At 38.4% G+C, this 27,447-nt stretch overlaps 4 protein-coding genes across 8 annotated transcripts; 3 read left to right on the forward strand and 1 right to left on the reverse strand.

The window, feature by feature from the left end:
- Window positions 1-701: 701 nt before the first annotated feature.
- On the forward strand, window positions 702-4,912 carry LOC103721200 (uncharacterized). Of its 4 annotated transcripts, XM_089924401.1 has the most exons (4): window positions 702-2,005; window positions 3,625-3,668; window positions 3,748-3,900; window positions 4,173-4,912. In XM_089924401.1, the coding sequence occupies exon 1, from the start codon at window positions 761-763 to the stop codon at window positions 1,943-1,945; it is 1,185 nt and encodes a 394-aa protein (XP_089780527.1). In that variant the 5' UTR covers window positions 702-760; the 3' UTR covers window positions 1,946-2,005; window positions 3,625-3,668; window positions 3,748-3,900; window positions 4,173-4,912. The 4 variants fall into 4 exon arrangements, with proteins under 4 accessions (XP_089780527.1, XP_089780528.1, XP_089780526.1 ...); XM_089924402.1 differs by lacking the exon at window positions 3,748-3,900 and having other exon boundaries at window positions 3,625-3,690; XM_089924400.1 differs by lacking the exon at window positions 3,748-3,900.
- A 4,932-nt stretch (window positions 4,913-9,844) lies between these two features.
- On the reverse strand, window positions 9,845-11,417 carry LOC103721199 (transcription termination factor MTERF8, chloroplastic-like). The gene is made up of 2 exons (XM_008811301.5): window positions 10,979-11,417; window positions 9,845-10,885 (listed from the first exon to the last, which is right to left on the reverse strand). The coding sequence occupies exons 1-2, from the start codon at window positions 11,341-11,343 to the stop codon at window positions 10,156-10,158; spliced, it is 1,095 nt and encodes a 364-aa protein (XP_008809523.4). The 5' UTR covers window positions 11,344-11,417; the 3' UTR covers window positions 9,845-10,155.
- A 4,261-nt stretch (window positions 11,418-15,678) lies between these two features.
- Window positions 15,679-17,283, forward strand: LOC103721198 (transcription termination factor MTERF8, chloroplastic-like). The gene has a single exon (XM_008811300.6). The coding sequence runs from the start codon at window positions 15,822-15,824 to the stop codon at window positions 16,971-16,973; it is 1,152 nt and encodes a 383-aa protein (XP_008809522.4). The 5' UTR covers window positions 15,679-15,821; the 3' UTR covers window positions 16,974-17,283.
- A 3,569-nt stretch (window positions 17,284-20,852) lies between these two features.
- Window positions 20,853-27,053, forward strand: LOC103721197 (transcription termination factor MTERF8, chloroplastic-like). Of its 2 annotated transcripts, none has more exons than XM_089924405.1 (2): window positions 20,853-22,184; window positions 22,824-27,053. In XM_089924405.1, the coding sequence occupies exon 1, from the start codon at window positions 20,981-20,983 to the stop codon at window positions 22,130-22,132; it is 1,152 nt and encodes a 383-aa protein (XP_089780531.1). In that variant the 5' UTR covers window positions 20,853-20,980; the 3' UTR covers window positions 22,133-22,184; window positions 22,824-27,053. The 2 variants fall into 2 exon arrangements, with proteins under 2 accessions (XP_089780531.1, XP_089780530.1); XM_089924404.1 differs by having other exon boundaries at window positions 20,871-22,184; window positions 22,833-22,967.
- Window positions 27,054-27,447: the final 394 nt, after the last annotated feature.

The raw sequence follows: 27,447 nt of genomic DNA on the forward strand, positions 1-27,447 counted from the left end.
AGATTACCCCACCACTTGTTTTTAGAGATGCATGGAGCAGCAGTTTGGCTTCTAGGGTTCTTCATGCTTGTTGATGCTTTGGTACTCATTTTTTATATATCATAACATACTTATGATTTTGTGCTAGGTTTGTAATTTGGATTCTTTAAAACCAATGTTGTAATATTGTGATCTTGCATTCGAACCTACCAATTGAAATTGCAGTTTTAGTTTATATGTTATTAATGTATAGGAAACTTTGATATTCAGTTTCGGAATTTGGCTTAGTCGAATTCCACCTTGCAAACCTCTAGTATATCTTAAAACCTTTAGAACATTGTTTCACATGGTAACAGAAATTTTGATTGACCCTGCTATTTTCTTATTGGAGCATGAGGTGGGAAATTAGTATGATCAGTTTTTTTTTTTTTTTTCAGTCTTTTGATCAAGTCTTTACTTGTTGAAGTGTTTCATTTTCCTCATTTTATCATTTTACTTATTCATCATACTTTTTTAACGGTCAAGATCGATATAGCTAATTATATTTGAACTATTTTATAGGCTATTATGATATTTTTTAAAAAATAATTTATATTTGAATTTCCATGAATATATTTACTATAAATTGGTTTAACAAAAAGACCGGTTGGACCGGCGGAACGTCGAAACTAAAGCGAGGACCACTGGCTGGTCCGGTCTAAACCGGCTTACTTCATAAGGGTTTCAGAAGGGGAGCGGCTTGGTACGGTCGCTCGCCCCTCCTTCTCCAAGAGACGGCGCGATGCTACCACTGGTCAAGCTCTCCTCCTCCGTTCTCCGCGGTGATAGCCCCAGGATCTTCGTCGCCTTCTTCCATCGCCGCCGCCTCCTCTCCACCGCCGACGCCGGCGCCGTCGCCGTCGCCGTCGCCCCCGGCGAGAACCCGTCGCCCAGACCGCAATTCATAGCTGAATACCTCGAGAGATCGTGCGGATTCTTTCCGGACAAGGCGGCCGAAGCAGCATGCAAGCACCTCCGCCGCATCAAATCCCCTGAACAACCGGACTCCGTCCTGGACTTCTTCAAAAGCCAGGGTTTTGACGACGCCGACATCAAAAAGCTCGTGTCTTTGAACCCCAGATGGCTCGGCCTCGACGTGGAGGAGACCTTGGCCCCAAAGTTCCGAGCTTTTCGAGATCTCGGCTTCTCCCATTCCGACATCATCCACCTTGTCCTCTCCAACCCCTCCGTCCTCAACCTCAGGTTCCAACAAAACATCCTCCCCAAAGTCGAGCTCTGGAGGAATCTCCTGGGCTCCAATGAGCTCTTGATGAAGTGGTTGAAGAAGAAACAATGGCTTTTCAGCTACAGCATCGAGAGGACGATCCTTCCGAACCTGTCCCTCTTACGGGCCTGGGGCATTTCAGACAAGAGGATCTCTATGGTCGCCAAGCTGCAGCCTCCGATTGTCTGCCAGAAGCCGGAATCACTGCAGGCTTTGGCCGATCGCGTCGAGGGGCTGGGAGTACCCCGCCACTCGGGTATGTTCCTCTGGGCTCTGGTTACTCTCCAGAGGGTCAGCAGAACCACCTTCGAGGCCAAGATGAAGCTTATGAAGAGCTTGGGGTGGTCGGATTCGGAATTCCTCGCTGCGTGCCAAAAGGCACCTGCGTTCTTATCTAATTCGGAGAAGGCGATACAGAGAAAGATGGGATTTTTGGTGAAGGAAGCTGGGTGCGAGCCATCCTATGTCGCGAGACGCCCGGAGCTTCTTATGATGAGCTTGGAGAAGAGGTTGGTTCCCAGGTATCATGTCATGGAGATGATGAAGTCGAAAGGATTACACGGTGGAGCATTTCAGTTAGCTACCATTATGCAGTTATCAGAAAAGAATTTTATAGAGAAATTTGTTCTGTGCCACAAAGAGAAAGCCCCTGAACTGCATGATTTATATGTTTCTCTCAGCTGCAAGGGAGCTCCTTTGTAATTCCAGATTCAGAGATACAAAGAAAATGGCTTTCTTGACTCATTTAATATTACAAGTTTGGTAATGACCTTTTACTTCTTGAACAATTAGATTAACCATGATTTTGCAACTTTATTTGTAGAACTGATTTAGCTTTCACATTGCCAGTTAACTGGCTCCTTTTGTGGAAAACCAACATGTTGTGTTAGGGAGTGGTATTCTTTTGGATGGGAAGGTGCGAGAAATTTGTTTATTAGTTTAGCAACTCAATGTATTTGTTACGACAAATTACCTTTATTTCATTTGATCCTACAAAACACTATAGACTGATGGGTGATGATCTTTTCCTAGTCCAAGCAAATGTCATAGGTTTTTAGCTTTATCCAAAATACTCTGTTTATATTGGTGGGGGAACACATGAGAACACATTCAGTAGAGAAATACTAGATTTCTAATGATTGAAGGACTAGCTCTAAGAACTTAATGTATGGGTCCTTCTTATCTTCTGCCTTTGAACTGACTTAGGGTGTGAAAAGTTGTCTCTCAACATGCCTGTCATATACTTTCTTGAAACGCTTATTCTCATAAGCATGCTTGCGTTCATTCACTAATGCACTCTATAAGAAACTGAAGAGGAAAGGAGCAGAATGCTAAGAAACTTGTTGATGGAATGTTAGGCTCAATTTATTTGTTGATCCATATTAACGAGTATTGGAGCATATCTTGCTGATGTATGGTACAAGGATTGTTTGAGAAACTTATATATGCTACATAAAACTTCATATGAGATCAAAGTGTGTCATACTTGACTTCAAAGAATATATTGCAGAAACTAAGAGCATTGAGTTAAAGGGGTATACTAATGGTCAGAAAGACCTATGCTTTAAAAGACTTCAGACCAGGCTTATTAGCAAGTTGGATAATCACGTATGGTAGTCTTCATGGTATGAGTTAGTACAACAACAATATATTTTATTGCTTCAAATATATGTTGTTTTGAGTTTAATGTAGTGTTTAAAAAGTGCGTTACATTGTAGAAGCATTTTCAATTGGTAACAGGTACTTGGGTAAATTGCTTACCACCTGAGCGTTTAAGATTGTCATATTTTAACATAGCCATCACCTATCAAGATTTGTCCTAACTATCTGAGGCCATGCTACCTTTGATGTTATTTCAAGCTTATGGTAGGGGACATCCCTGCATTCATGAATGGTTACTTCAGATTCATTTTGTAATTTAATGTGGTTTTTCTTACTTGCTGCCAACCTAGCATCAGCCCTCTACCATCTGTATCAAACGTTAATTTCTTGAAAACAATTGATAAATAAAGGATGATTGAGTAACTTTTGTACTAATTCAGTTGTCTGCTTGTTGGAGTGGTGCTTGATTATTTGGACATCTTAGGTCCACTTCCAAGGATTTGAGCAATTTAATAATGTTGCCTGTAAACTAGGGAAAAGGAATTAGATTAAACCTAATAATGAATCTTTGCTAATTTACCAGTCGTGACAAGCATCTTTCACGCATATGTAAAACCATGATATCTATGAGCCGTTTAGCTCTGCTATTTGGAATGAAAAGGAATAGTCATGTTAATGATCCATAGTCTTGAATGCCAAGAAACCAAGCTATAAATTATGTATATCTCATTCGACACAACATGGGTGGCATAACTAATATCATCCCTATATTGTTGCAGTGAGGCTCGAGTAAACTTGCAAGGAAATGATGGCCAAAGGAACAGTAAGTGGCTTGTAGAGTATTGGTTAGCAACAAATGCTTTCCCTGCTATTAGCATTACCCATTTTTTTATTTTCTTCAGGGAGTTTTTGTCTCTGACAAGAATGAGTTCTCCTGGCTGTGATCAAACATGATTCATGACAATGGGTGCATTGCTAGCAGCATCAATTCCTTCAGGGAACCATCCAGTATCTTAAGCATATAATGCATGTCTGGTTGAAAGCTTCACTTTAATGTATGGTTGGAATCCTGCACAGCTACTTCTATGCATGATGGTCCAATGTGCATTTTAACCTTAGAACCTCACTATTTTCATGCATGGTTTAAGTTAAATGGATTGCATTTCTAGTCTGAGAGTGAAGCCCAAAGGAGAAGATGGTTACACAATGTATCAAATGGCCATCTACTTTTGTATTTCAGTTCCAGTTTTCTTCTTTGTCCTAGTTTGTTTTCCCCAAAGCAGTGTCAGCTTTGTTATGACCTAATACTCCATTCAATCAATTGCAGGACACTACTCTTTTTTCATGCAAGATGGTACAGAACACGTACACCCCCCAGAGAACGAATTTGGACCCAAATCAATCTCAGATGCTTCTCTGAGGAACTATCTGATCTCCTCTATCAGTTGATACTGTTTAGGAGTTTGATTTTCGTCTTAAAAGAATTTGCAAGCCCCATATCCTATGCTGACTTTTCAATCAGACTGAAAATATAAGGTAACAGGACAGTATGAATGGTAGCACACCCAAATGTCTTGTTTCTAGCACCAGTACAGGGTCCATACCATGTGTCAATATCCGGTGCCATACCATTCCAGCAAAAATCGTTGGTATGAGGTCCAATTCCGGTATATGAAATCTTGTTGAACAAATTTTGGTCTGGATGATATTTAATTTATTTTCTCATATCTCTTAAAAGGAATCAGTCTGAAACTTTTCTGCAATGCCGATCTGTTGTTGCAGTCTTTCCTTTCGAGTGCAAGTGAAAATTTGTGGGCATGTGTTTTCTCCAATTGGACTAATTCTACAGTACTAGGATATGGACGCCACTTTGTGGATATTCCAGGTCTCAAAATAAGTTGTAATATTTGGAAGTAGATATGGATTGTTGTAACTTCATAATGCATCATAGCCTTGTATCAGAATATTTAGGTTGTCCATGCTATGTCTGTTGAACATTCAGAAAGTGTAAATATAGTAATTTTGCAGTGTTGTGATCAAGGTTTTAAATATTGATATTGAATCCTATACCTTTTTTCATTGCAATGGTTATGGTACTTGTACTGAGATATACTGGAACTAATAGTTTCAAAAAAAAAAAAAAAACTATTGTATCGACCAGTACGATAGATCGATACTATCATTATACATTGGTGTAGATTGGCAAGGTCAGTAAATACTGGTACAAATTAGTGTGGTTGGTACATATTGGTATAATTGGTTATCGGTGAACAGTATGCTACCTATTGTACCATTTCGTTTTGGCAGTTTTTGAAGCTATGGTTGTGATATATTTTTGGAAGTTCAATATTAGTGAGAGATGCTGATTTTTTTGCTATTTAAATCCATTTTCAGAAAGAACATATCTTGATATGATAAGGGCCAGGTAGAAAATGCCTATTTTAAGAAAAAAATATTTTTTTGATGTAAAAAAAAAAAATTGTTACTTTTTTTAGCTTTTTGGAAATAACATCTTATGTATAATGTTGAACTAAAACTAGTGATATATGGAAATTGTTACTTTTTATATGACTGAAGTAAGAATCAGGTCTCTGGGAAAAAGAAAAAAATTGGTAAGCTTTATGCCTATCCACTAGGTCCAGGTTGGTGGAATTTTGATAAGCTTCTGCCATATTTGAGTTGGATCAGTTTTTAGGTTAGGTTCTTGCACTTCCTCTGACAAAAGAATACAGTGATTAAGAATGAAGTAGGCCAGCCACAACATAGATTAGGGTTTATCCAAGCGAAGTTGGCAGCTTTCTTTTATCTGGATTAATTGGAGCTAGTCATCTCTATGAAGCCCATTAAGGTGTCTCTGGATTGTCCAAAATTTGTTATGTACGTACTGGATTCATTTCTCTGGATTATGTTTGTATGAAGCACAATCATTTCCCTTCCTTCTCTTGCTCATCCTTTCAGATGTTGCTGGATCCAGAAGGATTTTCCTAAGCTGTCTCTCAAGATCCCAACAAGGGTATTTTGAAAGGGAAATGCTTATGAAACTAATTTATGTATCTTAAATTAAGTAATTAGTCATAAAGTAACTTTTCATTTCTTTCTTGAATATAGAGTATTATTATTTCATCATATTAATGAACAATAATTTAAAAAAATATTTCTGCTCAACTGACATATTATTGAGTTCCTTAAACTGATTTGACAACGATATGTACTTCAATATAATAAAATTTAAATAAATAAGAGTAACTTTATTTTGTGAATGGATTTGAGGTGGATTGGCGGCTAGGAGCTATATTATTCAGATATTGTGATTTAGTCGATAGTACCCATTACTGGCATTTAAACAAAAATATTAGCACAGCACTAAGGAATGATTTATATATCAAGAAATCCTTAAAATATTTAAAAGGATCTAATATTGGGCATGCATCATAAACCATTAAGCATTGGATGCGGCGGCAAAGAAGTTCAAAATACGTTGCCAACTAACTTGAATTCAACCCCCAAATCTTGGTTTTAGATCCAAAACGACTTAGGAAATGTGCTAAATAATTTTTGTACAGTTGCTGACCTCTTGTGGGGTAACTAATTAGTTCGTCAAGCTGATGTGGCAGCAGGTCGGCGATATGGTCAATCACTGACTTCCACAGCCAAAAAATCTGTGGACTTAATGGTGATTTGGTGGGTGATCTTATGATGCTGGCTAGCAAAGATTTGATTCCTCTAGAATCTAATATTGGATTTGATGATACGGTCCGATTCGAATCCAATCCGGTCAACATACACCACCAAACCTTAGCCCAGGGTTATACAAACTCTGAAAGCTTAGCGGCAAGAGGCATGCCACAATCTCACGTGATATTCGACCATGAAATGAGGTTTGGGAGATGGGTTCTTGCCCGTGGGAGAGGTGGCATCATCTTCTCCTTCCATTGCCCCCGTCGCTGATCCGGCGAGGTTCCCTCTCCCAAGCCTCATTTCATGGCCGAATATCTTGTGATCTCATATGGGTTCTTCCCTATTAAGGCTTCCAATTTGTGAAACCACCGCCTCTCTTCAAAGAAGCGGCCTTAGTTTTCTAAAATCCCACAATTGGATCTTGGAACCCTAGATGGTACTCTATCCTATTAAGTTTATTGCAGAATTTTTTGATCCCATAATTAGTTCAGATTGCTTAAGCTAATTGATCCCATGATTAGATCAGATAGCTCAAGGATTCTTGATCCCCTAATTCAGATTGCCTCCTCTCTGATGCTTGTATCTCATCATTTTGATTGCTAAAGTTTCAATTTTTATCATGGAAAACTTGGCCGACTGCGGCTATTGGGAATTTCTTTCTGTGTTGAATATTTTCCTCCATCTGTTTCCTGCTCTCCTCGCAGGCTGGCAAATCGATCTTTGTTTGACTGCAGCCATTGGGAATTTCTTTCCGTGTCGCAGGCCACTGGGCAAAATCGATGGAAGCTCTGGATTTTTTTCACTAACTAGAGGTTAATTTCTAAGCGCATGTGTTTATATGGAGAGAAATTGAGAAATTTCTTCAAAAGTTTGTTCTCTGCCATAGGGAATATTCATGAGCAGTCATTATGGATTTTGTTTTTAACATTCATTTTCTGATACAGCGACTATATTTCTGTGGATAATTGGAATGTTGTGGACATCCTATGCGTCGTGCCAGAAATCTTGCAGGACAATATTATATAGACTCATATTTCAAATCCTCTATGAACAATGTAACTTGGTATACTCTCTGGAAAAAAGAGAGAATAAATATTGAAAAGGTAATGTAAATTCCCTGGTCATCCTGAACTTTTTAATTTTTTTTATGAGCTATTTAAGGTGTGGTTGATTAATGAGACAGTGAAAAGATCATCATTAGTAAGGAGCAAGGAGTTTTTATATGATATCTTACTAAAATTTGCAGGTTCGGTTCATATGTTATCACTGTATGCTTTGTTTTGGTTTTGAAAAATTAGTATAATTTCATCCTGCAAGCTTCTGAAATGTACCAAGAAAAATTATGTCCAAGTTGAGCTATATGTGTTCTGAACTTGTCTAAACTGCTTGATTGATTTTATAATTATGCTGCATAACAGGAAAAACTGATCATCTATATCAAAAATATCTTGAAGCATGAAATGCACATAGCTGATAATACGAACCATATGTTTGGAAAATCTCGTCCCCTCATAGAAACCTGTCCTAACAGCATTAGCAAGCATCAACAAGTTTTTTGGTTCTGTCTCTAACTTATGGTGATCTAGTTGTCGTTGTGTCCTCGTCTGAGAGATAATACATCCACATAATTTTGTTTATACCGAAATAGGATGCCAATTATTCAGAAAATTTGATTTAATAAATCTAGAACAAATATCAAGAATCAAATAGTCAAACTCATGATCAAACCAAATGGCATCTCAGATAAGTATGAATTGAGCTGCTTTTTCACATCTTCACTAAACAGCTTAAGCTAATATCGGTGTAGTAACTTCTGGATGATTTACGACATCAACTACTAACTACAAGAGGCCATAGAGTACATTGAATGGTTCTACAAAAAGAACAAGCTAGCTTAACTAAGCTCCAAGTATACGTTTTAGTAGCCTTTACTTAAGTTGTTATTCCATGGAATAGCTATACAAGCAGATTACGATAAATTTTAGATCACCAAGCCACGTTTTAGATCACTTTTGACTGTCATGATCTCAGAGATGATAATATCTAAATGAAGGAAAAAAAAGATCACCATGAGAGATGCTCTTGAGACAATTAATGGGGAAAAAACAAATGAGAAGTAAGCTCACATAAACCTATGCCTGGAGAACTGACATAAATACGACTAGACTTAAGAATGTGACATGCAGATATCACCCATTATTTGGTCAAAAATAACAAAAATATCCATATCTATATTTGCATATAGGAGTGATACAATTTGTGAAATGTGGCTAATGGGGCCTTAAAAAATCATCTTTTCAAGAAATTTGGATTGTGTCCATTCAAAAGGAATCGTTTTGACCTGGAATTGATGGTATATATTAAATGAAATATGAATTTCAAACTTAAACAAAAATGGAGACTTGCGAATATATTGACTAGTTCCAACTAAAACCTAGAGATTTTAGAGGAGATGACTCATAAGTTTGCATAACATTAACAAGAAATCACTTGCTTTACATTTGAAAGCAACACTATATCTCATTCGACATGAAACTGGCTCTAGCAGTATAACCATATTTGCAGACTTCTCGATATTAAGGGTTCCTTTGTTTACCTTGCTAATGCATACCAGGTCAATCAAAAATCAACATCAGCTAGATCTACATTAGAAACTCAAACCCTGGTATGTATCCAGATTTAGTTATGTCCACCTGTGACAAGCAATTCTTTTATTTGTAATTCACAGTTTCACACTGCCGGTTTGCATCAATAAAATAGAAAACAACACCACCAACCTTCAGTAAGCAAAGTAGTTCATACACAAAACATGGTCTTACAATAAGAGAACAAGGCAAGGAACAACCCACACCACAGACACAGGTGAAACATAAAGCATAAATCCTATACCAAAACATATAGAAACAAACCATAGACAAATAAACCAATAGAAAACATAAAATATAGCAATGGAAAATATTTTAGCATAACAGTCCATGTTTCATGGCACAATCAGAATCAAACATAAGTCTGCCATTATTTGGTGTTCCACAAGAGCTCATGCTGAAACAAGCCTTTTTTAAAAAAGGTTACTGATTTTGAACAAAGAGTTGAGCCCACTGCTGTGCAAAAACACTATCATATTCTTTATGAATAACTTAAAATTGGAAATTTAGAACTTCAATTAGGCATGTATCCCAGATAGAGGATAGCATTCATGTTCCTTAACATGCAACCTCCAATTACATGAATAAGTAGTTGCCATGTAATTCATCAAAAGTAGCTTTCTCTTGAAAGAAAAGTACAACTACAAATCTTTGACATTTTCATTGAAAAATTTGATACTGAAAATCCCAAAATTTTCAAAGAACAATAAATTTTAGTAACAGGGGTGTACATTAACATCTTCAATCAACTGTTGAACTACAATCTTTTCAGATTCTCTTTTATACAATTGTCTAATTCACTGTCTTGACGCATAAATCATCGAAACAACACTCGCTAAGAGGTCGATACACAAATCATATAACTTTAGCTAAACATGTTTGGATAACACCATTGCCAATACAATCACTAAAAGAGTCAAATGCAATACCTCATTGCATTCCCCGGAGGACACAAAAAGAAGTCTTTGCACATCAGAATACCCAAAGTTAGGTGGTGCTTCCCTTGCCACATGCAGCAAGATACATCTCTAACAGTCCTGGAACCTTCTCCTTGTGTGGGATGACATACTTCTCCATGAACAATTTCTCCGAAGGACTCATAACAGTGCTGAACTGCTTTGTCCCGCAAGGCAACCCGCTCGCCTCCAGCATCTGCATGACTCGATGCCGAGGTTTCAGCCTCCTCTCCAAGCTATGCATCAAGAGCTTTGGACGGAGAGCAACTTGTGATGGCTCGTAACCAACTTCCTTCACCAGAAAGGCCATCCTGGCCGACAACATTTCCTCGGAATTTGTTACAAATAGCGGGCTCTTGCAGAAGGCAGCAAAGAATTCGACTTCTGACCACCCGAAACTCTTCATGAGTCGCAGTTTGGCATCCAATTTGGCTTCGCTGATAAGGTTGATAGCCCAGAGAGCCCACAAGAACATCCCCGAGCTGCGGGGTACTCCCATCCTCTCGACTCGCTCCATCAAATCTCCGAAATTTTGGGGGCTTCGGAGGATTAATATGGGGGACTTGCGCAATACCAAAGCCGTCTTTTGATCCGAGATGCCGCATTCCCGCAGCCTTGAGAGGTTGGGCATGACGGTCTTCTCAATGCTGGTGCTGAGAAACCGTGAGTAGTTCTTGAGGAGCTTCGAGAGGTGGTCTTTGGAGCCGAGGAGGCGCGCCCAGAACTCCAACCGGGGCTGGATTGTGCGCTGAAGACTGAACCTGAAAAAAAGGGAATTGTAAAGGAATAGATGGGTGAGGTCTGAGTCGGAGAAGCCCTGATCCTGGAAAAATCGGAACTTTGGGGCCAGGAACCTTTCGGCGTCGTAAGCGAGCCATCTGGGGTAGCAACATACGATCTTTCTGAGACTCGTGTCGTTGAAGCCTCGGCTTCTCATGAATCCGAGGAAGGCGTCTGGCTTCTCGGTGGATTTGAGGTGGGCGAGGGATTTGGAGGCTTTGGACGCCTCGGTGGAGGAGAGGCCACACGAGTTGATGAGGTATTCGACCACAAAATGGGGTCGTCGAGACGATTTCTCCCCATCACCGGCGGCGGCCGTGGAGGAGGAGAAGAAGAAGAGGAGGCCATCAAGGCGGTGGTGCCGGAAAAGGAGGAGGGGGCTATTGGTTCTGGAGCCACTACGGCCGAGGAAGGCGGAGGAGAGCTTGGCCGGAGACATCGCGTCCTCCCCGGGACTGGGAGAAAAGGAGAGTAACCGCACCGCAGCCTTCTGCTAGGATCCATCCAAACCCCACGCCCTTCGTTATTGGACCGCTTAAGTGAACCGGAATGTCCGGTTCAGTGTTGATCTCCTGTACCCGACCCAGCTCCGACCCAATCTGAAAGGAGGGTTTAGATTAATACATCGAACCTTTGAACCGGATGTTTATTTGTAAGAAGCCAGTGTACCAAAAAAATAAAAATAAAAACTTTGACCCTAGGAAAGCCTGGCCACTGGAGTAACCCAAGTAACTTGGTTTCAAAGCATTTATGATCTAAATATACTCAATAAAATTAAAAAGAAAATCCCACTACGCACTCCAGCCACCACGTAGAGTTAGATGAGATACTTTCCTTATTTCAAACCTATATAGATTATAAAAGAGCAATTTTATATTTGTGCCAGAATCTGCTCTCCAAATATATTAATTCCACAGTTAGAAAACTGATAAATTCAAAATAACATTTGACTCATTCATCGGTTGATCTTTAAAATGCATACAATAATGGCGAACGTATCAAGTTCAAACTATTGCATTGATATCCACCTAAGATGGTGTTTGATGATCCAAATAGAATCACCAAAATCATCTAGATCAATGCATTTTGTATGCTATATTATAGTGATTAAATATCCCTAGATATCCATAACAGATTCAAGGATCACCGACCATATAGTACTAAAACTACTCCTAATATATTCCATCAAAATGTATCTATTAATCATATAAAAATATGATAATAAATTATTAATCCTATAAATATATAATAATTGTTATTATAGAATTAATATTTTTGTTCATACTAATAATATATTATTATTTTAATATCAATATTTATTTTGATTAAAAAAAAGGCAAATAGAAGTACCATATCAAATAATTTTATAATATAAATATAAATTACAATAATATATTTTTATTATAATTTTAAAATATAATTTAATGATAATATGACAATAATATGATTAACAATATATTATAATATTATATATGTAATATCAATATAATATATATAATATTAATATAATAAATTAATGATATATTAATACACCAATTTTTCTCGCTGGACTCAGAGGCATTTTCGTTCTCAATTTTTAAGCCAAGATTACTATTTTATGATGATGTTGGATATCCAACCTTAAGGACAGATATTCTATCATTAGGTTGGACAGTGATTTGAAGAGTAGAGGTAATTTAGGATCACTGCTGTGTAACTAAATATGATGATCTCATTACTTTTACTCACATCATCTTTAATCTTAAAATGATCATCCCATGCCAAATGCCTCTGAAAGTAACTCCAAAGAGTCCTTTGCGATCGCAAGTTCCTAATGGTTTGAAAGTTTTGGTGGTTGAGGACCTATGGGCCATGCGAGATCCAACACTCCAAGCAGGTTATCTCGAGTTCTACCTCCTTCGAGGGCTCTAACCAAGCAGCCAAGCTAGGGGAGAAGGGGACTATCTACTAAGTAGGCTCCAATGCAGAATTTTCCGACAACCACCAGTTCTCTACTTTCCAATCATCATTAAGTTTTATCTACACTCCAACAAACAGTGAATGACGATGTGAATGTCCCTTTAGAAGTGAGTGGAAATCACCCATATGAGTGGATCATCCAAGCTCTCTTCTACTTCAACACTGCCTGACCTCGGTTATGCAATGCAGTATGGTTCTTTGTCATTTCTTTGATCTGTGACTTCAAATAAAACAATTTCCTAAGCAGTTTTTTCAACAGATATAGAAACAATCTGGAGATCATTTTCTTATTAGATTTGTAGAGGATCAGAATATAGAATGTTATTACACTCCATACTGGACTTCTAACAAACTCTAAAAACAACAAAATGCATACTTTGTACTAGACTCCTCTAAGTTGGAACACCATTAACTACTGAGGAAACAGTCATCAGAATCACAAGAACAGTGGAGAAACTTGAGGTTTTATTTTTCAAAGTCATCAGAAATGTTTGCTTTGGGAGGAGAGGAGAAAACCATCCTAAGTTATAATTAACCTGTTCCAAATACTAGAGGTACACCACCAAGGATACGAACCCATGACCCCAGGTTGCTAAGCTGACGGGTGCGACCACCAGGGCAATCCCCTGTTCACAACAGCCATGACCAATGCTAGGTTTGGTGAATTTTCAGGAAGAGGCACATCCCCAACATCAACTGAAAGTTCCACAATGAAGCTGACAGAGTAGCAAATATTTAAAGCATAAAATGTGCAAACTGCATTATTATCTAACAGCATGGTCAAAAAGGCTAAGGCTGTCGATTGCTTCTAGAAATGTATTTCTAGGAATAACATTGACAAGCATGGGCAAGCTTGGTGATTCTAATTCTTATAGTGTGCATTAGAACCTTCTGATGATTCTGCTTCAGAATGCCTGGTAATTGGGGGACTGGAGAAAGAGAAAAGATGCCCTAAAAATTACATGTTAACTGCCCACTTGAGTAGAGTTCTGGAGTCTCTCACCATCAAGCATGGAGAATTTAACTGTGTCAGCAGTTTATCAACAACCTGGGCAAATAATTCAAAACTTTGTTTTAATACAACTATGGAATATAATACACAAAAAATAATGGGTCAAATTTATTCTTAAATTTAGATGAATATGTTTGACGTGGTAATTACATATTTCCATTCCATTAGGTCTACCCATAACCACAAAATAGCTTGTCGGTAGTTGAATGGCTTCATCGAAATTCTTAACTGCATAAACCATGGAGTTCATGCTCAAGCGACTATTAACTGAAGTAATCTGACAAGTTCAACATCATTCTAAAAGTTATCCTCCGAAATGGAGTAGCGATTACTTGCTTCAGAGGTTTTTGCCATGTAGAATGGATCCTCCTGCATTAATTTCATCTCACATCCAAAAAAATTTCTCATATATATGCTGAATTTGAATATCCTTCTTTCCAGAGGATACCTGGTTAGTGTTGAAACAGGTACAGAATTGCCAAAATTTGCTTCTACTGATGCTTTGCACTTGGTTTTCGTCTTGGTGATATGCAGGGATCAGGGATGACCAGCAAACTGACCAGCTAACACAATTAATGAATGCTGATGGCACTTAAACACCTTCTCCTAGTAAAACAAATGTAAAAATAAAAACAGCTAATGCAGCACCCCTTCCTTTTCAAACAATAGTGCTTCAATGAAACACTACATGGAATAAATTAATTCGACGTGAATTCCAGACTTTAAAGATCAATTTCAGACTTGTTTCTAACCAATTAAGACAAGCAATAGCTTTATTTGCTGTTTGCAAGCTTGTTTACATCGATTCACTTACATCACATGAAATATACAATTACTAAATGGTTTGAGTCTTTCAGGAAACAAAGACAATTTACCAATAAAAAGAAGGATAAAGCAGGCCACGTATCACAAGGAAAATTCATTTGTACATACTACTTCTGCAGAACTATTTAGTAGCAGAGTGCAAGATGTTAATATTAGATATTCTGGTTCGCTACATTATCATTTTCCTTTCGCTAAGAAGCATAGTGCATTTTGCGGTGCTGGCCTCATCAAATATATGTTTTGCTACAACTTGAAATTGCACAGGATGACAAGAAGTTCCTGCTGAGTAAGCGAATAAAGGCTCAAATAGAAGTTATGCTGATGCAGAAAACTTCCTACAGATCTAAGCTGGAAATTGCAGTTCCTACTGAAAGGTCTTTGCTAACTTTATAAGTAGTTGCTTTGTAATTCATCAAAAATACCTTTCTCTTTAAAGTAAAGATTGTTAAAGTACAATTACAAATCTTCAACATCTCATTGTAAAATTTGATAGCGAATATCCTAAAATTTGCAAACAAATAATAGATTTTAGCAACGTAGACCTACATTCGCATAATCAACCAACTGTTAAGCTACCATCTTTCCAGATTCTCTTCTGTGCAATTGTCTAATGCACTGTCTTGACACATACATTATTGATTCGACAATCACTCAGATATTGATATAAGAATCATAAAATTTTTTATATAAAATATTTTATTTTAATCTATGATTTTTTTTGGTAATGGAAGTTTAGTTGTATAAAAAAAATGGATATGTGAAACATCTAACCAAGGAAGGTGAATTATTTTTTTTATTTAAGTAGAATTTTAGAGAAGATATATATTTTTCTACAGTGGGATTAGAGAACAAGAGTTTAATTAATATAGAATTCATGACATTTTGATTTTTGTATAACTTTTTTCAAATTTTTACTAAATTTTGGGAAAGGGCAGAACTTTTTCTTCCCTAAACCCTCGAGAGGTGGAGAGAGAGAGAGAGAGAGAGAGAGAGATCAGTATTTAAAAAAAAAAAAACTCAAATATATGGTTAGGGTTCAGCGGGAGGTATAAGCTGGTAAGGCGCGGCTGCCACCTCCTCCATTTTTACCTGCTTCGCCTCCAAAGGTGAAGTACAGGACGATGCCGAAGCTCTCCTCCTCCCTCTTCATCCCCTCCTTCTATCTCCCCTACCTCGTCGGAGCCGTCCACTTCCCCTCCACCTTCACAACCACCGTCGCAGCCGCTGCCGGAAGGCTATCTGCCGAGCCTCATTTCATGGCCGACTACCTCGTCGCCTCCTGTGGCCTCTCCCTGGAGAAGGCGGTGGAAGCCTCGAAGAGCCTCCGCCGCATCAAATCCCGTCAACAACCCGACTCCGTTTTGGATTTCTTCAAAAAACACGGTTTTGATGACTCCCACCTCAAAAAGCTTGTATCTTGGAACCCCAGATGGCTCGCCTTCAACGTGGAGGACACCCTTGCCCCAAAGTTCCGTGCTTTGCATGACCTCGGCTTCACCGGCCCCGACCTGACCCACATCGTTATGTCGAACCCCGTCGTCATCAACCATAACCTCCACCGCATCGTCTCTAAGATCCAGGTGTGGAGAGACCTTCTTGGTTCTGATGAACATTTGAAGAAATTCCTCAAGGGAAATCAGTGGCTTCTCGGCCACAGCGTCGAGAAGACGATCCAGCCCAACCTCTCGGTGTTGAAAGACTGCGGCATCTCAGACCAGAGGATCACGCTGGTCTTGAAGAAGCATCCGAAGTTCATCCTCCAAAAGCCTGATGCATTGAGGGCGTTGATTGATCGTGCCAAGGGGTTGGGAGTTCTACCGGGCTCGACGATGTTCCACTGGGCTCTCTGGGTTCTGTACAAGGTCGGCCAGGAGAAGTTCAATGCCAAATTGGAGGCCATGAGAGGCTTTGGTTGGTCAGAGGCCGAGTTCCTTGCTGCTTTCCGGAAGGCCCCTGGTTTCTTGACAGGTTCAGTGAGCACGATGCGGGAGAAGATGGATTTCTTGGTGCAGCAGGCAGGCTGTGCCCCGTCCTATGTTGCACGCCACCCAGTGCTTCTGACGCTGAGCTTGGCAAAGAGGCTGGTTCCAAGAAATCGATACTTGGAGGCTTTGAAGTCAAAAGAGTTGCATGGTGGAGAATATGATGTGTACACGGCCATGGTGTCTGCAGAGAAGAGGTTCTTGCAGCATTATGTCCTCCGACATGTAAATAAGTTCCCAGAGCTCAATGAATTGTATGCTGTGAGTCTTGAAGGGAGAAATGCTCTGTAGTTCTGTACAATAAAATGGGCAGCTTCACGTTTTCCTCCTATCATGTTCTTAGGTATCACTTCTTTACTCTTTGAACATGAACAATGCATATGAACCTGTAAGTGGATTGATACAATTTCTAGTAATTGTTTATTCATTTGCAGGTATAATACAATGTGTGACTCTTGAAAAGAAAAAATAAAATCTCAAATTAATCTCCCAGGATATAGGTACAGTCAGTTGTTTGTGGAACACTATGTTATTCATGAATCTAACAAGCAATGCGAGGCCTACAATTGAACTTGAATCATTTTAGTCATAATTGTGAACAGAAGAGTTTTTGCATATGAATCCATGGTTGTGTTTATTTCTGATGCAAGAGAGTGGGTTCCTGCTTACGGAATCTTATCATTAGCTGTTTGCTAGTTGTGGATGAAACTCGAGACGGGTTGAATTGTCGGCAGGTATCTTACTACAGAGCTTGACACATCCTGCTTTGGTAATTGAAACTATCTCATAGATTTCTGCATTTGAAATTGCTATTGTTCACTATTAGAATCATATGCAGATCCCTAAATTACATCATATGTAGGTGTTTTTACTATTGCTTCAATAAAAACCTAGACCACAAAATAAGTATTTTGGACAATATTGAGTTTCTGATGTATAGCTAGGAGAAGAGGTTGTTTCCTTGGCGTCAGGTCATGCAGATGTTGAAGCCAAGAGAGTTGCCTAGCAGAGAGCTTAAGCTATCTTGATCATGAGTTGTTTGGAGAAGGTGCTCGAGGAGAAGTTTGTTGTCCGGAACAAGGAGAAAGTTCCAAGCTTCTGGAGATGTGGATTACTGACCATGACAGGTGATGCCTAGTCTAGGTTTTGATAGGGGCATGCATTGGTCGATATACTGAAACCAAATCGATTTAAATTGGTTTCCTAAAATTGAAACTGAAACCAAACGACCATCTACAAAACTACTTGAAACCGACCTAGAAATTTGGTTTGGTTTAGTTTGGTTTATCAAGTTAATGTTCAGTGGTTTGGTTAAATGGGCTGGCTAAATCTAAACATAAAAATATCATTTTATATAGGGTTGATGTTCAATGGGCTAGGCTAATCCAAACATAAAAATTTTATTTTATATATAGAAGAAATATAAATAAAAAAATAAAAATTGAAATATATACTTGTATATTTATGGGGTCGTGTTAGTTTGGATTGATTTGGTTTTCTAAAAACTCTTAACCAAAAACAAATTGGATTTTTCTGGTTCAAGCCTTTCTCAAACCGATACCAAACCAGATTTAGAAAAAAAAAACAAATAAAACTGGATTGGAAGGACCGATTTGGATCAGGTTTGCAGTTCAGCCGGTTTTTTGCACACTCCTAGGTTCTGAGCCCTCTCATGAGAACTCAGGTGTTACTCTTCTCTCCTTGAGCAACTTATGTTATATGAGAATTATTATTGTTTTTATTCTTCATTGCTATCTGTGTGCATGCATACCTGATGAAGAATCAATGACTATTTTGCAGTTGTGAATTTAGAGTAGTTTACATTGCTGCAAGAAACTTTGTTTCTATTGACTGATTTTTGAGGCTTTTACGTGGAAAATCATAATTTCTTAAGTATCCATAATATTTTAGTTTTGAAATTAATGATTGTGTTTTAATAGAAAGTAGGTATTTGTTTCTTTAAGAGACATGTTTTGGGAATGAAGGCCAAATCATATTTTGAGCATCAGGGCATAATTGTGTACTTGAAAAACTCTACTAAAGAATAGGCCTTTCTTTTCATGAGTGATTTTCTGAGATTTCAAAACATACCCAAACACCTACTGTACAAAATCAAAAGCTCCATATTTGAGAGAAAAGGTGGTGTCACAAAAATATCACAGTTTTGGAATACATCCAAACAAGGTTTCCATTATATGTTTTAAATTTTTTATACTTGTAACTCTTCCATGAATATTTGTGGGGTCATCTGAGATTCTATTTTACCAGGCCAAGCAATAATCTGCATGCAAAAATACATATACTGAAGAGTCATCTCTCCAACATCAAGATAGAGTTGATTGTTTTCCCTAGCATTATTTGTAGAAGTTTGTGTTATACGTTTTCAAGTTGATGTTTTTTGTTATTTTTTCCTAGTTTGTTCTTGAATTTAATAAGGAATGACCAAGTCTATAGTTGAAATAATATTAAATATTCATCATAACTGATTTTTTTTTTGTATTTATGTAACTAGACCATCATGTAGTATATAATATAAGCAGGATTAGGTTGTCACAATTGATTCCTGCACCGAGATTTGCTGTTATGCATCATTAATCATTCACCGAACTTGCGTAGGCCTATTATTTGTATTTGCAATGTCTTTGGGCAGACCAACTGTACTCATAATTCTTTTTGCAGATGGAAACTCTAGGACATCAAGTAATATACACTGTATGCTAATACCAAATCAAGTCAAGCAAATGCTTCCTTTGGAATATTATATAGCTAATGTCAAGGATCAGATTTCTGGCGATGAATGTATAACATGGATAAAATCTTGTTTTTATGATTTGATAAAGTCCAACTCTGAGGAACTAAAATAGTTTATAAGCTAGTGTGACTCGGTTCTAATTTATTTACATTTGCATTAATTATTGTATCAAAGAGAAATCAACTAACTCGACTAACTTGTTTAGCTTTCTGAGTCTTTCTTTCCCTCTTGGAAAATGTTGAGGTCTTCTTAGAAGATGATTTTGCAAATTATTTGTTTTCTAGCAGAGATTTATTTGTTTTATAGTATGTGTGTGTGTATTTGGTATAATTCCAGTATAAATTTGAGAAATGAGTATGATATATTAGATCCTTTTTTGAGATGGATTCTTGCAAATCCGGACTCCTACACTGTGGCATCCAATTTGTTTTTGCTATAATCTGGACCTTGTCTGCTGCAATTCAGAGACTTGGATCCTAATCAAATCGATCTTAGAATACAAGGCGCGTTCCAAGCTTTATTAGCGAAAGCCGTATTCTGTAGAGCTCTATAGACAAAAGTCCACTACCTACAACAATGCCAAATGGAGCCTTCCTTGGCATCTATGTCATGAAGATATTGAAGTCAAGAGATGCCATCAAATCTTTGGTTAAGGAGAGGTATGTTACCCCACACAAGGACAAAGTTCCAAGGAGATGCCATCAAATCTTTGGTTTTCAGGTATAGAAGACAGAAAACTATCACCTGCTCTCTCTCATTGACCTCCATCGTCTCAGGTACGACTGTCAACCCCTTTAGCAATTGCCTGGGCATCACTTTTCTGATCCTATCTGAGTAGGACTATGCCATTCTTATATCCAAGTTTCTAATGTTTCAATGTATATGACAAGAATTTTCAAGAGTATTTCTTTTTCCTGCTCAGAAAGGAACGCTGAAGACAACTTAAGAGAGGATTTCTGGTTTCTGGTACTCAAGTTGGCTCGGTGAGATAAGTGAAGAAAGGCCCAGTTAATTTAAAATTTATGGTGTAATATATTTGGTTTTTTTATTTTTTATTTTTATTTTTTTTGAATTCTGAGGAGGGTAGAGCCTTCTCTTTCATGTACCTTCAATAATTGAAGAAGGTAAAATAAAAAGAAAAAGAAAAAGATAAAACACACACACACACAACAATTCAAATATATAGTTAGGGTTTCGGCCTGAAGTATAGGCCGGCACTACTCAGTCCAGAGTTCATGGTGATTATGGTAGAGGATTGCTTGATCTTTGACATCTCGGTCTTGAAGGCTGAGCTGAGGACTGGCGTAGGCTGGCTCTAATTATACTCAGCGGGTATTGTAGGGTAGGATTGTACTGCTTGAAGGTGATTCGATAACGGTCATTGGTTAGGTCTAGGAGAACATAGGTGGGTTGGGCGCCGGCCCAGGGCGAAGTATCTATTTTGGGTGGCACCGAGTGGGTTACTTGGTGCGCCTCGAGATCTAACGTGCCGTCACCACTTCCTCCATTTTTACCTGCTTCGCCTCCAAAGGTGAGATACGGAAGGATGCTGAAGCTCACCTCCTCCCTCACCATTCCCTCCTTCTATCGCCCCTACCTCGTCGGAGCGGTCCAATTCCTCTCCACGTTCACCACCGCCGTCGCCGCCTCTGCAGGAAATCTATCTGCCGAGCCTCATTTCATGGCCGATTACCTTGTCGCCTCCTGTGGCCTCTCACCGGAGAAGGCAGCGGAAGCCTCGAAACCTCTCCGCCGCATCAAATCCCGTCAACAACCCGATTCTGTTTTGAATTTCTTCAAAAAACACGGTTTTGATGACTCCCACCTCAAAAAGCTCATATCTTGGTACCCCAGATGGCTCGCCTTCGACGTGGAGAAAACTCTTGCCCCAAAGTTCCGAGCTTTGCATGACCTCGGCTTCACCGGCCCCGCCCTGACCCACATTGTTCTCTCGAACCCCGTCGTCATCAACCACAGCCTCCACCATGTCGTCTCTAAGATCCAGTTCTGGAGAGACCTTCTTGGTTCTGACGAGCATTTGAAGAAATTCCTCAAAGGAAATCAGTGGCTTCTCGGACGCAGCATCGAGAAGACAATCCAGCCCAACCTCTCGGTGTTGAAGGACTGCGGCATCTCAGACCAGAGGATCACGCTGGTCTTGAAGAAGCATCCGAGGTTCATCCTCCAGAAGCATGATGCATTAAGGGCATTGATTGATCGTGCCGAGGGGTTGGGAGTTCTCCCAGGCTCAACGATGTTCCACTGGGCTCTCTGGGTTCTGTTCCTTGTCAGCCAGGAGAAGTTCGATGCCAAATTGGAGGTCTTGAGGGGCTTTGGTTGGTCAGAGGCTGAGTTCCTTGCTGCATTCCGAAAGGCTCCTGCTTTCTTGACAGGTTCCGTGAGCAGTATGCGGGAGAAGATGAATTTCTTGGTGCGGGAGTCAGCTTGTGCCCCATCCTATGTTGCACGCCACCCGGTGCTTCTGACACTGAGCTTGGCAAAGAGGCTGATTCCAAGAAATCGATACTTGGAGGCTCTGAAGTCAAAAGAGTTCCATGGTGGAGCATATGATGTGTACACGGCCATGGTGTGTTCAGAGAAGAAGTTCTTGCACTATTATGTCCTCCGACACATAGATAAGTTCCCAGATCTCAGTGAATTGTATGCTGCGAGTTTTGAAGGGAGAAATGCTCTGTAGTTCTGTACCATAAAACAGGCAGCTTGACGTTTTCCTCCTATCATGTTCTTAGGTATCACTTCTTCACTCTTTGAACATGAAGAATGTGTCTGAACCTGTAAGCAGTTTGATACAATTTCTGGTAATTGTTTATTGTTTTGCAAGTTTAATACGATAAATAATTTTTGAAAAGAGAACTTAAAATCTCAAATCATTCTTCCAGAATGTAGGTAGAGTTGTGGTGCATTATGTTATTCATGAATCTGACAGGCAATGTGAGGTCAACAATTGAACTTGAATCATTTTAGTCATAATTGTGAACTGAAGGATTTATGCATATGGATCCATGGTTGTGTTTATTTCTGTTTATTTCTGATGCAACAGAGTGGATTCTTGCTTACTGAATCTTATTGCTGTTTATTAGCTGTTTGCTAGTTATGGATGAAACTCTGGACAGGTTGAATTGTTGACAAGTATCTTACCACAGAGCTTGATGCATCTTTCTTTGGTAATTGAAAATATCTCATAGATTTCTGCATTTGAGTTTGCTGTTGTTCACCATTAGAATCATACTCCGATCCCATCAAATTACATCATATGTAGGTGTTTTTATTATTGCTTCAATGAAAACCTAGACCACAAAATAAGTATTTTGGACAATATTGAATTTCTGATGTATAGCTTGGGAAAGAGGTTGACTCCTTGACATCAGCTCATGCAGATGTTGAAGCCAAGAAGAATTGCCTAGCAGAGATCTTAAGCCGATCTCGATCATGAGTTGTTCAGAGGTGTTCAAGGAGAAAGTTCCATGAGAAAGTTCCAGACTTCTGGAGATGTGTATTACCAGCCATTACAGGTGATGCCCAATCTAGGTTTGGTGCCCTTATGAGAACTTAGGTTTTCTTCTTCACTCCTGTAGCCACTTATGTTACATGAGTCTTTTTATTCTTCATTGCTATCTTTGTGCATGCATACTTGATGAAGAATTATTTGACCATTTTGCACTTGTGAATTTATAGTAGTTTACTGTATGTCTGTAAGAACTTTTGGAGCTGCTGACTGATTTCTGAGGCTTTTATATGCAAAATCATGATTTCTTAAGTATCCAAAATATTGCAGTTTTGAAATCAATGATTGGGATTTAATAGAACGTGGGGTATTTGTTTCTTGACGAAACATGTTTTGATAATGAAGGCAAAATCATATTTTGAACATCAGGGTATAATTGTGTACTTGAAAAACTTTACTCAAGAATAGGACTTTTTTTTCCATGAGTGATTTTCTGAGATTTCAAAACATACCCAAACACCTACTGTACAAAATTGAAAGTTCCATATTTGAGAGTATAGGTGGTGTCCCAAAATATAACAAATTGAAATACATCCAAACAGATGTTTCCGTTATATGTTTTGATCTCTTTATACCGATAATTCTTCCATGAATATTTGTGGGGTCATCTGAAATTCTATTGTACCAGGCCAAGCAATAATCTGAATGCAAGAATAAATATACTGAAGAGTTATCTCTCCATCATCAAGAGAGAGTCGATTATTTTCCCTAGCATCATTTGTAAAAGTTTGTGTTTTACTTTTGCGAGTTGATGTTTTTTGTTGTTTTGTCCTAGTTTCTTCTAAAATTTAGTAAGCAATGATGAAGTCTATAATTGAACTAATAATAAATATTCATCATAACTGATTTTTTTTTTGGTATTTATGTGACTCGGCCATCATGTAGGATTAATATAAACAGGATTAGGTTGTTAGTTATGGTTTAGCTATCTATAGTTCTGAATATAAAGTGTATTACTATATCCTGGACTACAAATGAAACTTGAGACAAGTTGGGCTATCAAAAAGCATCTTATGGCAGCGTCTGCTTCAATTGTAATGTGTATCATAATTGATTCCTGCATCAAGTTTTGCTATTATTCATCATTAGTCATACACCAAACTTGTAGGCCACATATTTGTATTCATGATGTGCTTGGTTAGACCAATTGTACTCATAATTTTTTTCTTAGATGGAAACACAAGGACATTGAATCATATACCGTATATGCTAATACTAAATCAACTCAAGCAAATGCTTGCTCTGGAATTTATATAGCTAATGTCAAGGATCACACTTCTGGTGATGAATGTATAATATGGATAAAATCTTGTTTTTATGACTTGATAAAGGCCGACTTTGAGGAACTATAATAATTTACAAGCTTGTGTGACTCGGTTCTAATTTATTTACCTTTTCATTATTGTGTCAAAGAGAAATCAACTAACTTGACCAACTTGTTTAGCTTTCTGAGTCTTTCTTTCCCTCTTGGAAAAAGTTGAACTCTTTTTAGAAGATGATTTTGCAAATTATTTGTTTGTTTTCTAGCTACTTATCATTTTATAATTAGTTGTACAGAGATTCTTTTGTTTTATAGTATTTGTAATAGTTACATTTAAGTTTGAGATATGAGTGTCATGTTTCATATCCTCTTTTGAGATGGATTCTTGCAAAACCAGACTCCTACATCGTGGCATCCAATTTATTTTTGCTATATTCTAGATCATGATTTGCCGAACTGGTACTTGAGGGCATATCGGCCGATGTCCGGCTCGGCGTGGTATGGGTTGGTACTGTGTCATTTTGGTGCTACTGAAATAGGAAGAGCCGGAGGGTGGGAGAGGGAGAATAGGAGAGAGGAAGAGAGAGAGAAAGGAAGGGAGGGGAAGAGGGAGTGAGGAGGGGGAGAGATGGGAAAACCCAACCCTAACCCGAGAGAGAGAGAGAGAGAGAGAGAGAGAGAGAGAGGGGGGGGGGGCGGGGGAGGGCCCTAACCCAAGAGAGAGAGAGGGACAGGGAGGGACATACCGCTCTCAGATGAGCTGAATAAGGAAATTGAGCCGGCGGACGGATTTTAATTGAACCGAGGAGGGATGTTAATTGAGCTGGCCTCTCTACCGCAATGATAGGGGGACCCGATTACCCATTGGTTTGGAGCAGTATCGCAATCCATGATCGGGATCTTGTCTGCTACAATATAGAGACGTATCCTAATCAAGTTAATCTTAAAATAGATAGATATGAGAAGGTGAGGTTAGTTCAAGGATCGGATTGACAGAGCTTCATTCTTGGAGATGTTAGTGGATAGCAAAAAGAAAAAGGAAAAAAGGATTATCTCCCAACTTGTTGAGGCTTTACTAGCAAAAGCTTAACCGTCCCAACCTCTACTATCTATAGCAATGCCAACTGGGGCCTTCCTTGGTATCATGTTATGACGATATTAAAGTCGAGTGGACTGCACAACAAAGAAAATAAGCTATCAAGTATTATGTTATTCCACTCAAGGATAAAGTTCCAGGACTGTGAGAGATGTATATTGCTGGCTGTGGTCGGGAAGGTGCCATCTAATCTTTGGTTTTCAAATATAGAAAGGGGGGAACTGTCACTTGAGCACTTTCTCATTGACCTCCATCAACTCAGGTATTACTGTCAACCCCTTTAGCAATTGCTCGGGCATCCTGGGTATCACTTTTCTTATCCTATCTAAGTAAAACTATGCCATTCTTATATCCATGTTTCTAATGTTTCAATGGATATGTCAAGATTTTTCAAGAATGTTTCATTTTCCTGCTCAGAACGGAGCATTGAGGACAACTTAAGAGAGGGTTTCTGGTTTTTGATATTCAAGTCGAATTGGTGATTTTCAAACAAATCTTTAGAAAGTGAGGCACTCAATGCTGTTGTCTTTGGCGGCAATAAGGATATTATTCAATTATATAAATTCACCTCAAGATCTTGTTTCTGTAATTATCCTCGTAGATGAAGGGTTTACTGGGCTATAAGGAAGTTCTAGCGTCCTCCTCCCTTGTTGGTGAAACACATTTTTCTTCCCAACTTGCACCAACTTTCTTTTGGAAAATATCATGTTTCAAAAAGGATCTGTGGTTCATGAAGTTAAAGAAACATTTAATTATTTTATGCCTCATAAATAGTGAGTGAAAGATGCTGTAGTAAATAATTGCAAAGAACTGGTTTCAGAATTATAAAAATTGCTCTTCCATGTGTAGATTTAGTTGCAGATATGATATCTGTAGGGTTTAGATATTCCTACGATTAGAAGCAGACATCCCTATAGATGATAATCAGAAAGTAAGAAAACGAAGAATTAACAGAATTTGAAAATGAGACACAAAAGCGTGCTTGTTTGTTTATCTCCTTTCTCTTTTCTATTCCTTTTTTCTTTGCAGCATTATTTTTGGTATCTCACTGTGAAGAAACCACCTTAGTAGTGTTAAAATGCTATGAAGCAGTACTTTGCCTACACTTGAGGATTCTGTCCTACTAAAGCCCTAGCAGGCCTGTTGAAACCTTTAGGTGCATTGTCGGCGAAAATGGTCCCTAAGCTTAGGTGGCGGTATGATTTTGTATTTGTGTTTTGACAATTTTAATCTGTTAGGAGCTGATATCAGCAGCCATGTTACACCAACTGGAATCAATAGGCCTGTAATGAGCTTGTGAGTGATGACTAGTGCCTTGTGGACTATTTGGTTGCAAGAGATGTAGCCTCCCATTCTTGGTATAAGCTTTGCTTTTAATGCTTCAGATAATTGCAAAATGTCACCTAGTTTCTACTGTGACGTAAATACCAATTGCGTAGTTTACCCTGTAATGATGTTTTGATGTCTCTGCTGATTCTTTTTTGAGGCCTGATGTTACTGACCGTGGTTGCTCGGACTTGATGGGATAATTCAGTTAAAAGGAACCCTCGGAGTTGAGAAGTTTGTATTCTGCATATTGTTACTTTGCTGAATCCAGTATTGTGTTAACCAAGATAGAAGAAGAAGAATGCTCTCAAAGAGTCTTCTACTGCAAAGTGGTATCTTTTAAAAGTTATGTTGAGCGACCTGTTTGCTTTCTGAAATCTAAATATTTTAAGTGAAGCTAGTCAATCTCATGTTGAGCTCCAATATTTTACTTTTTTTAACAAAAAAAATTGTTTCTTGTTATTAAAATTAGTCTAGCTTGATATTTTGAGCCAATGCCTGCTGCAGTTTAAGCTGATCTTTTTTTGAACATTACCACAACTCAATTAAGAGTGCTTTACAGAAGGATGTATAAACCTCTGCCTTAATTGAAGCATCTCCAAAATAATTTGAACTTGGTACTCGAAATTATCTTACACATCCCTTTTCTAATTTTCATTTTTATTTTTATAATTATTCTAAACTTAATTGGAACTTGTATTTTCAATCTATATCAAGTGCTGCATATGGATCAGGTCAACTTGTGAGCTAAGCTGATTGTTTCAGATTCATGGGTTGAGTCTGGTCATTTGTTTTTCCACTTGA

Source organism: Phoenix dactylifera, chromosome 7, assembly GCF_051530095.1.
Source record: "Phoenix dactylifera cultivar Ajwa chromosome 7, Ajwa_hap1_PhDact_Kaust_v1.1, whole genome shotgun sequence".
In the NCBI taxonomy this organism is placed as follows: domain Eukaryota; kingdom Viridiplantae; phylum Streptophyta; class Magnoliopsida; order Arecales; family Arecaceae; genus Phoenix; species Phoenix dactylifera.